Below are 10,686 nucleotides of genomic sequence, written 5' to 3'. Positions count from 1 at the left end.
CGAGGCCTCCGCTCGGGCGGTCCCGCAGCAGGAGGCCCTGTGCGAAGGCCGCCGGGGCGAGGACTGGAGCACGGGCAGCAGCGTGGCCCTGTGAGCCTCCAGGGTGCCCCGGGTCCCAGGCACTCGCTGACGGGGCCCACGCTACAGAAAGGGGAGTCTGCCCATCGCTGCCATGGAGTAGGAGCAGGACAGCAGAGGCTTCACCAGAGCTGCAGACACGGGCGCCCTAGACCAGGCTGTCATTAGCTAAGGCAGCTCCTCAGGATCAAAGAACAAGCTTGGAAAAGGGAACTGAAGCCTCTCCCTAAGTAGGAGAGTCCCTGGATATGTCCGAGATGCAACTCGGCATTCAGAAGATGTGATGTGTGCAAGGATTCCACCAGGAGCAGTGGCTACCAAGGCCTGTATTGCCTGAGCAAAGGCTCATGCTGGGATGTGGGGTCAGGACTCCCAGGAAGGAGACAAAACAGGGAACCAGTCAAAACATCTCTGCTTCTGCCATGCTGCCTTTTCAGCCACATTCCCCATGTGTGTCCTGCGAGGACGCCACAGCATGAGCCCTGTACCTCCACAGTCCTGTGTGGCAATAATCCCTTAGAGGAAAAGTCCTACTCTCAGTTGTCCATGGGAGGAGGATGCTCACTGCCTTTCCTGGAGGAGGGTCTGGCCCCATTTGTGCACTGGCTATCAGCACAATCCAGCTTCCTACCCAGTCACCACAGTTGCTTGTGCTCCCAACGCAAGGGAGCTGCAAAGGAACACAAAAGTTTTCAGCACACCATGTGGCATTACTAATGATGGCCATATTTCTGGGTGGAGGTCCCAGAGTGTGTCATTGCTACCCAAATTTCCCTAAACAGATATTTTTCTTCTCACCAAGTGAGGAAGGTTACAAATGTTGTGGGAAAGCTGATGTGGCAAAAAGACGTGCAAATAGAGCAAGCAGGAYAGAACAGCCGAGGACACGGCACCTTGGTGGCAGCATCCCTGGGCTGCTCTTGGTGGCGCAGGTGGGAGCAGACCCCAGGGCCTCTACAGTGTGGTCCAGCAGCAGCAGGGGCAGGTCAGTGCCTCTCCCGGGTGGCACAGCCAGGTATCAGGATCCTCCCTGGGAAACCATGGCCAGGCAGGTCCSAGCTGCGCCGGATGGAGCTGCAGGCCGGGCACAGAGCGGCTGGCGAGTGCCATGCCRACGCAGAGCCGGCGCTGCACGGGAGCAGCCACGTCGCAGCTGGCTGCCACCACCGCACTGCGCTCGCACATACCTGACCCTCCACTGCACCTCTGAAGAGGGTTTCTTCGGCCTGCAGGTGACAGGAGCACACCGCTGCAGCGCCCTGCCCCTGCCGTGCAAGCCAGCGGTCATCTCGCTCACCAGGCCAGGAAGGAAACACCGTCGAGTTGCCCGATGCATTTAACACACCAAAAGCCAGGGCTGGTTCTCTGAAATGGGTTAAGTGGTCAGGTCCCCTCCCTCTAAGCAGGGGGTCATGGTGCAGGCAGAAGGCACCATGGTGCATGGTGCAGAAGAATGCCTGCACCATGAACACTACAGTAACAGGCCTAAGCCCACAGCCTAGATTTGCATGTCCCAGGGCTTGTCAGCAATGATGAGACAGAGATGGATGACAGCAAGCACAGGTGACTGCACCTAATTCTTCAGTCCACAGAAAGGAACCGGAAGGACTGTAGGGGTAGATGCTGAACAGCCACAAGAAATAGCAGGCATCTAGAGCCTCTTGTCTCTCCTCTAAGGAGACCTCACATGCTTGGGAGTACAAAATCTTACAGGATGCCTGCTATGCACACTGAGCCTATGACATTTAATAAGCTTGAGCTGCCCAAGTGTGACAGACACCAACAGAGGAGAATCTGCTAAGATTAGCATGAGTAGATTTCCCCCTTTTTCCTTCCTTCAAAGACCATCCTTCTTGTAAGCAACTGAATAGGCACCTAGGGCAACAGACAGAAGTGTCTTCCAGAAGTCCTGGTGCATCTTGAGCTGGACACCAGCCAGGAGGATCCCAGGCATGCAGAGCTCGTCTCCACAGTTTGATCTGCATGTCCCAGGAGCGGCGGCTGTATTTCTTGTACTTATTTGGAGTTTGAGGGTGAACACCTGGCTGTCGAGCAGCCCTAAGAACAAAGCACAGTATCATTAGCAGTAATGAACCTTGTTGAAACTCTCTTATCCAGCAGCAAATCTTCCCATTCCCCACAAGAGCCAGAAAGCCACAGAGAAACACCCAGCTGCCATTCTGGCAGAAGACTGACAGAGCATGAGGATAYACCCTCAGAGGAGATGAGAAAAGGTCATGGAGTTATTCTTATTGCATTCAAAGGGAGAGGGCTGTCACACAGGCATTGCAGGCGTTTTGCCCCAGGAATCTACAAATGGCAAGAACCAGAACTGTGGGTAATTCTGTAGCCCAGAACCACCTCACTTGGGGACTTGCTGGAGGAAGCRCTGGTAGCCCACAGTGTTCTTCCCATAGTCAATCTGCTTCTGCCTCCTTCGCAGGACAGCTTCATCTTGCTCCATGCCTGGTCTGGGGAGGAAGAGCAGTGCTGAGGCAGGGCTGGACCCCAGTGCTGCCGCTCCGGGTGCCAGTGCTGACCTGGAGGCCAAGCGGGATGTGTGCGGGATGCCTGTCCTCGTGCCCACACCAATGCTAATCATGTCCAGGCCGAGACCAAGGCCCTGGTGACAAGGTCTGCGCTGGGGAGAGGAAACTACTGAGCGGGCGGCTCTGCAGACTGGGCAGCTGGAAGCGCCAGGCTCCAGGGCAGGGGGCTGYCCCGTCCTATGGGAGCTCTGGCTCCTACCGCCCCCTAAGACTCGTTTTGCCGGGGTGAGCGCGACCCAGGCCCGCGGGAGCTCTGCGCAGGCTGGCCCCTCTCTCAGAGCCGCGGAGTGGGAATCGCTCCTCGCCCTGGCCCTGCGGCGCGAGCCCAAAGGCGGCTGCGCGARCCGAGCCGAGCCGCGCGGGCGGAGCCTCGCTTTATGGGCGCGGTCACGCCCCCCCGCAGGCGGGGCCGTGACTGGGCGAGCCTCCCGGGCCACGCCCCTCCCACGGGCCCATCTCCCCTCGGGACTCGCAGTGCTCGCGGCCTGGGTGCCTGTTCGCCGTCTCGATTGGCCGCTGCTGGAGGCTGGCGCCGTGATTGGCCGGCGAGGGCGGCGCGGGGCGGCGCGCGGGCAGCTCCGCGTGCTGTTCGCGTTCAGGCGCGGCCGCGGGCAGCATGGSCGGGCAGCTGTGCCCGCTGGGCGGGCGGGGTCCTTGCCCCGGCCTCTTGCTGCTCGAGCCCCCCCGTTCGCCGCCCGGTAGTCCCGAGCGGCCCCACACGCCGCTCGACGACCTGGCGCGCGGCTTCTGCCGGCTCAGCACGGCGGCCGGGTGAAGGGCGGCGGTGCCGGCCCGGGGCGGGGGAGGGAAGCGGGTCCGGACTGCGCGGAGCATCCGGGGAGCCCGAGTGGGGGCCCCGGTCGCACTCAGGGGCCCCTGCCCGCCCTGCCGTGGGGCGCCCCGCTCTGGCGCCAGCGGCGGCTCCCAAGGAGCGCGGAGCCGYGGCCGTGGGACCCCCAAAGCGGCGTCAGTGTGTGGCCGTTTGAGTAGCCTCCACAGGACCGCTTATTGAGCAGCCCTTCCAAACGCCTCCTTTTTATATCCCTTCTTTGCTCAAGTCTTTCATTGCTGACACAAGCATCTTTCTGGCCCCGTGCTACCCAGAAATATTTTTTACTGTGTTCTGAGCAATTTGTTGTTGGTGGTTCAAAAGACACCTATGGCAATTCTTGGATGACAGGCTTACATTTTGTAAAAGAAGAAGTTATTGCTTCTACAGYGGCCTCAGTGAAAAGAGGAGTTTAAATGAGAAGTTGCATTTACCCCAGTTAAAGCAGCAATTTCATGAACAGGTGAAATTAAATTGTGTTCTGTGTGCAGCTGCCTGTTGAAAATCTGACTGGCAACTCTCCTCCCTGCAGAGTGTCACAGCAGCTGCATGTGAGACCCTTGGTGGTAAGCAGCTCCACTCCCTGGAAGAAGGGCTGCCACACGCGTGAGGCTCAGCTGGAAGGCAGTGTTTGTGAGCAGCTTGAGTGCTGGCCAGCTGGCTGCGGTTCTCAGCATTTGCAGTGACTGTTTGCTGTCCATTTCAGCCACAGGTGCTGTGCTCTACACCAGCTTTCAAAGATGCTGTGCAGCAAGACAGCAGGGAGATTGATAGCCTCCCAAAGGTGAGCTTGCTTTCAGGCAGGTAAAGGACATAGATGTTCAGTGGTAGCTTGAGACTGTCCTCAGTACAGGAATCAGAATCTGGGAGGGGGAAAACCTCTGAATACTGCAGATCCCTCTATGAGTTTTGGAAGGGCAGTCCTTATGCAGGGATTTGTGCCTACACGCTGCCACTGTGATTTCTCCTATACAGATATTGGGGCTGAGGAAGCTGGTTTTCAGCATCCCTCAAGTGCTTCAGGCCTCTCTCATCCTTTTCAGGAGAGTACTTTGTTTAAGTACTTGGGCTGGCATCTACCACAGGCCCTGCTGTTTGAAAAGGAAGACCCTGACCCTCTGACCCACTTCACTCCTCCACTTGTGAGTTCATGCTTCAGTCTGCTAGTAGGGCACTAAGGCAGTAGTGTCATGGTGGCCCAAGCTTGGGTCAGGAAGGTCTGACCTTGCCTCTATGAATAAAGAACAGAGTACAGTCTGCTATTTGAAGAAATTCCAGTCAGAAACTGCAGCGATTCCTATGTACACATATATCAACGTATGGTGGTTTTGTGATGCAGGTAGTGAATTTTGCTATGGTCCAGCCATAGCTAATGCTCAGAGACTAACTTGCTCAACCATGCTAAGAAAGCTTCATCATCTGCAACTACTTTTGCATATAGGTCATATAGGACATAACCATTTTCTGTCCCTCTGGAAGGACACAGGGATCTTGCTGTCTGAGATGAAAGATCTGGGCAGTCCAATTACTGTCACAGAATCTCATAAACAGAGAATACTGAGGAGTCTGAGTGGTTTTGCAGAGTTGTTCCCTGATGAACAAGATGAGATGGAGGTAAGCAGGGAGGTGAGCATAGTATGTTTTACCTCATGGTGTGACATGTTGGATGGAGAAGTTAGCATTGCATAGTTTTTGCTGTCCAGAATGGCAAGGGTACYGTAAGCCTGTATGCATTAGAGAGCATTTCTGCTGTTCTTAAGTTGCTATTGGACAGCTTTAATAGTTGTTATTTAGAGGAAGTTCTAGGATCCTGGGTAGCAGATAGAAAGTGTAGACCTACCACTCTTCCATATCTGGGAAAATGCAGTTGACTTGAGACAGACAGAATAGCCTTCCTGGATATATGATATTCTTTTTGAAATGTATATTGCTTTTTCACATTGCTTTTTGAACATAACCTCCACATTAGCTGTGGATGCAAACGCAGGTTACCTCTGGTTGTGGCAACTGCATGAGTGCTCTGCTGCTGTCTAATGTTCCCTCTGCTTTTCAACTTCATATCCCACTCAGCAGAAACTGGTAGCTGGGGATCTGTCTTCCAGCATGGCTGTCTTGCTCTCTGGACCACTTCTGACCCAAGACATCAATATCAGTGAGGTAAGTGCATTTCCTTACAAACACCATATGGCAAAGGACCTAAACAGGGTCCAGGATCTGTGGCAACAGCTTTTACTGGTAGTCGGTTGGATTTGCATCATTTAGCATCTGCTGCTTGTCAGGGCAAGGACAGCTTTTACCTGTAACTTGACAGGACTGCGTGTAGGAGGGGAACAACATAATCTCACTGCAGGGTTTACAGCACTGGTCTTTCAACGTTATGTCCTCTGTGATTTTTTTTTTTTTTTTTTTTTTTCTATTCTGGGCCAGGTCTCCATGAACAGAAACCGTCTGTGCCACTCTCCTTCAATGCCAGAGAATTTGAACAGGCTAGTACTGAAGCGAATAGTAATGTGCCAGGATAATGAAACCCCTGTAAAGATGAAACGGAGGTGCAGCCGAGCRCACAATGAGCCAGAGCAGGTAAGGGAACTAGCCTGGGAATCTTCTCCATTTATTCTGTGATGTTTAAGTCCATCGTCTGCCCTTACCTTTGTTTGCAGTTAGAAGCAGCAACATCTGGGTCTGCACAAACAAACAAAAATCAGCTCAGACTGTGTGCTCTGGGGATAGCCTAGGCTGCAGATGTAGAAGCCTGAGATTCTWTAGGACTGTACTTCAACTGCAGTACTTGCATACTGTAGACAATTGATGATGGCTGTTTTGTTGCAGAATGTGACCCTGAAGAAGACAGACATCATCAAACTCCTAGATCAGGACAATGGTCTCAGACAGCTCATCGGGGACTTCTCCAAAGTAAACGTTTGCTCTAGCCCCCTGCTCTCAGAATAACTGAGAGGAAGCACTGTGGGAGACTTGGTTTGTAAAGCTGAATGACTCCCAGTTGCACAGCAGCAAGATTAAAATGTGAAAGGAATTAATTTGGTCCTTCTGTGAAACAAACTTATATTCAAATAAATTACCTGTAGCCATATGGCGGCATAAGAAAGAAGATGCTGATGATTTCAAGCGCGTCAATTTATGTATTCAGATAGATATTTTGGGGGTCTTTCAGGAGGGAAAGCAGGAACAGCTGCTCTAGGGGTGAGTGCTGAGGCTCTACTGGGCTTCAAGGGCAAGGAGTCTATCAGTAATTATTTTTTCTGAACTGCTGTCTTTTCAGGTGTATGCACTACCAACAGTGACAGGACAGCACCAAGATCTGCGCTACATCACTCCAGAGACTGTGAGCAATGGTCTTTCCGTCTGTCCACTCCCTGTGAGACTGGGTGTCTTTCTTGCCGTACCGAACCATGCTGCCCAATGGCTTCTTTGCCTTCCTCACTACTATGCTTCAATATCCAGGGAGTTTATTAAAACCTGGTGCTCTGTGTCACTCGTGTAGCCCTTGTGCTGTTTCTGGATGCTAGCTAAGGTCTTGGGTCTATGTATATTAATCCTACTGAAATGGCCCTTTCCCAGACAGCTTTTAGTCTGCAGCCAGAGCACTCAGTCTTCTCTCTCTCACTGCTTTTATTTTTCACCATTACAACTCTATGAAATACTTAAGATTTGCAGGTGGCTGCTCTGCTCTCTGRGCAATTTCAAAGCCTGATTGAGAAGTTTTACATCCTTGACTGCCGTTATCCTTATGAATACAAGGAGGGGCACATCAAGATTAAGCCATGGTAGAAGGGAGCTGAGAGGGAGAGTAAGGAGAATGGGTAAGAGGCTTAAAGAGATGAAACAAAACCACGGGAGACAACAGCATTATTGAGGTATTAAATGTATTTGTTATGGCAGACTATTGGATAAGGTGACATTGCTGAGGGCCAACRGTTGTCTTCTCCATGCAGGGAGCTGTTACCTTTCACAGGCAGGAAGACATCTTTGAGTTCTTCCTGAAGAAGCCTCTCCTCCCTTCTGTGCCACAGAAAGGCCTGATCCTTGTGTTTCACTGTGAATTCTCCTCTGAGAGGGGCCCCAAAATGTGAGCTCTGACCTTAAATATATCTGATGGGTGGGAAGAAAGTGCCTTTAGCAAAAATAATGGTTCAAGCTGAGATGTAATTCCCTCCCTTGCTGACTGCTCTATTCTTGGAATTCAAAGGTGTCGCTATCTAAGGGAAGAAGATTGTGCCATGAATGAGTACCCTGCACTGCATTATCCTGAGCTGTATGTCCTGAAGGGGGTCTATAAGGATTTTTCCCCTGAGTACRAGGTAATAGCAGGATCTCTGGGCAAGAGGAGGTAGAGTTAGGAGCAAATACCTTGTGAATACGCTGACACAGTTTAATCATCTACCTGGTGCCTATCTGTTATGGTCTCTTGCGTACCAGGAAGCCAATCACCTGGGTCACCTTCTCTCTTCTCTTTCCAAGTCTGTTTCATATTTAGAGATGAGGAGCCTAAAAAGACATTATATAGTTACATAATGATCTTTTTTTTTTTTTTTTTTTTCCTATACCTACTTGGTTCAAGTTTAAGTATTGGTTTTGCTCGTTACTGAGCTCAAAGAAACTGACTGTTCATCAAGGTCGTTAATAAAGATGTTAAACAGTATTGGACACAATATTGACCCCTGAAGGACACTACTGATGACTGGCCTCAAACTGGTCTTCCTGCTGCTATCACAAATCTTTAAGCCAAGCAGCTCAGTGAGGTTTCAGTCTACCTCACTGTCTACTTATCTAGCCTGTGTCTYATCAGCTTGTCCAGGAGGAGGAGGATGTTTCAGGAAGCATTGCTGAAAGTATTCCTGGAGATACACATCCACTGCTCTCCTCTCATTCACTAAGGCAGTCACTTCAGCATAAAAGACTATCATATTGGTCAAGCACAACCTCTTCTTTTTAAATCCATGCTTGCTACTCTAGATCACTTTCATATATCTGAAAATGGTTTCAAGGATTAGTTCCATTACCTTCACAGTGATCAAGGTGAAGCTGACCAGCTAGTGGTTCTCCAGATTGTCCTTGAAGATGAATACTTGTTTTCTTCTGGTTCTCATGAACTTCTCCCATCATCACAACCTTTTAAAGATAATTAAGAGTGATGTTGCAGTGACATCAGTCAGCTCCCTCAGTGCTCATGGCTGTATCCCATCAGATCCCATGGATTTGTGTGCATTCAAATTAAATAKTCTCTAGCCTGATCCTCCTCCTGTACGAGACAGGGTACTGTGACCCTGTCTCACCTGTAGGTCCTGACTACAAGATGGATCATGATTCTGCTCACAGTGAGAACATACTAACTGCTGTGACAGAATCTCTGGTTGTAACTGACCACCCTTCTCCCAATCCTAACTACTGAATGTTATGTATTTTTCCTTCATTCCTCAGGATCTGTGTGACCCCCAGAGCTACTGTCCAATGCACCATCAGGATTTCAAAGCAGAGCTAATGAAATTCCACATGAAGAGCAAGTCATGTAATGTGGAGCGGAGGAAGCGTGAGCAGATCACTCGTCTCATGAAACTGTGACCACCAAAGCAATAGCTGGAGCAGAAGCTTCATAAAAGGACTCTGTCTTTCAGAACAAAGCTATGGTCTGTGAAGGCAACCAGACTGGAAAGGTGAAAGAAAGCCTTGTCCTGTTGAGACTGCAAGGACAAATGAGATCTGTTTTAAGTTTTGATGTTGCCTCTGAGAGAGAGGCTCAACAGAAAGCCACAGATAAAAGGTGTAGCATAACTGCCTAGAGAAAGAACAAGCTTTGTTCACTAAAGACTGGACCTCCTGCTAGGCTATCTTTTAGACTAAAGGCTAAAAGACTGTGTGTCAATGGTTGGGCTCTCACAGCCTCCTGCTCCAGACATGGGTCTGCATGTTCCTGTTTAATGTAGATTTTTGTTGTTATTTGTCATGACTGGAATAATAAAGAGCTAGAACAAACCACGGTGTTTTAGCAGGGTTCTCCCCTCCTTGTGGCAATTCAGTGTTAAGAAAGGTAAGCATGCACATGTTTCTGATTATCTAAAATGGCATTTTCTTAGCCCGGTATCAGTCAGGATCAGTATGCCCAGCAAGTCAGTTTCCGGCAACTACCTCTATTGAAAATCAACAGTGAGAGTCAGAAAAACCGTAACTTCTCTGTTATGTTTTATTGATATGCCAGCCATGGCCTTCCCAAAGATCACCTATTAAACATCACTTGCARCTAATTCTTGAATAGCAGCTCACTGTAATTGAATTGCAGATATCTCCATTTAGACTGTTTGGGGTGGGGATGACAAGCCTGAATCTCTGATAGCTTTACATACGTAGCAGCAGCCACTAGAGGAGGTTATGAGACAGCTTTCTGTAGGAGAAAGCTGCTCAAATTGTTTCGAAAGATGTTTTTTATATCCTCCTATAGAGCTGCTAAGGGTGGCTGTTTTCAGAGACTGACCACAGCTGGATGAAGCTCTATCTTGCCTCTTCTACCACCCCAAAGYTTTGAAAGGGGCTCTGAGAATGTGTGTAATAGGAGAATGGCCTTAGTTTTGTGACCCCTGAAGTTCAAATATTACCAAGCTAAACAAATATTCATGCTAATTGTTGGTTAATTATCATGCAGTAGCAGTTTGTATATTAGCCAAGTTACCTCTCACCACAAAGTTTGCAACTTTAATTCAAAAAGGTACAAAATGGAGGCAATGGTAGCAGAGGATAAGAACCAAACCGCTTTTCTGTCAAAATTCAGTTAGGTGCCAAAGGACAAAGAATTGTAATCTACAGCCATTTGTTCTGTTGTTATCTTTTAACTTTTTCTGCCCCAAGGAGAATATTTTTGAGACATGAATCTCAGAAGATGGATCCATATTCACCTATCAGTTCTTACCTAGCAGAACCCATGTGAGAGCCCTAGCATCTTACTCCATGGTAAAAGAGAATCACCTTTCCCATGCATCTGTGGGGATGATAGGAATAAACATAGCAATATTTACTTCACACCACTTTGTGGATGCTTGTCTTTAATGTGTTGGGTGAGTGGCAAAGCTGTAGTTCCCTGGCCGCTTGCCTGTTAGGGCTCTGCCCAGGCCTCCCAGGATCCATCTGGGAAGGGACCCACAAGATGGCACTAATGCAGCACAGCCAGGGACCACGGCTATGCCCTGGCACAGCAACTGCTCTTCCAGCTCATCTCACTCC

At 49.8% G+C, this 10,686-nt stretch overlaps 2 protein-coding genes and 1 long non-coding RNA gene across 3 annotated transcripts; 1 reads left to right on the top strand and 2 right to left on the bottom strand.

The window, feature by feature from the left end:
* Positions 1-1,491: 1,491 nt before the first annotated feature.
* LOC112953211 (oocyte-specific histone RNA stem-loop-binding protein 2-like) lies at positions 1,492-2,687 on the bottom strand. Its single transcript, XM_026046227.1, has 3 exons — positions 2,619-2,687; positions 2,445-2,549; positions 1,492-2,136 (listed from the first exon to the last, which is right to left on the bottom strand). The coding sequence occupies exons 1-3, from the start codon at positions 2,678-2,680 to the stop codon at positions 1,824-1,826; spliced, it is 480 nt and encodes a 159-aa protein (XP_025902012.1). The 5' UTR covers positions 2,681-2,687; the 3' UTR covers positions 1,492-1,823.
* Positions 2,688-4,491: 1,804 nt separating this feature from the next.
* CDC25C (cell division cycle 25C) lies at positions 4,492-9,241 on the top strand. Its single transcript, XM_026045844.1, has 9 exons — positions 4,492-4,598; positions 4,936-5,070; positions 5,527-5,613; positions 5,884-6,036; positions 6,286-6,369; positions 6,737-6,799; positions 7,410-7,543; positions 7,664-7,775; positions 8,896-9,241. Exons 2-9 carry the CDS (start codon positions 4,960-4,962, stop codon positions 9,034-9,036), a joined length of 885 nt encoding a protein of 294 aa, XP_025901629.1. The 5' UTR covers positions 4,492-4,598; positions 4,936-4,959; the 3' UTR covers positions 9,037-9,241.
* On the bottom strand, positions 7,857-8,580 carry LOC112952901. Its single transcript, XR_003250487.1, has 2 exons — positions 8,478-8,580; positions 7,857-7,962 (listed from the first exon to the last, which is right to left on the bottom strand). It is a non-coding gene; the product is annotated as an uncharacterized LOC112952901 (long non-coding RNA).
* Positions 9,242-10,686: the final 1,445 nt, after the last annotated feature.

Source organism: Nothoprocta perdicaria, unplaced genomic scaffold (assembly GCF_003342845.1).
Source record: "Nothoprocta perdicaria isolate Ctin4 unplaced genomic scaffold, notPer1 scaffold_107, whole genome shotgun sequence".
In the NCBI taxonomy this organism is placed as follows: domain Eukaryota; kingdom Metazoa; phylum Chordata; class Aves; order Tinamiformes; family Tinamidae; genus Nothoprocta; species Nothoprocta perdicaria.
Note: the sequence above shows the minus strand (reverse complement) of the source record. Positions and strands in the feature narration are given on the sequence as shown.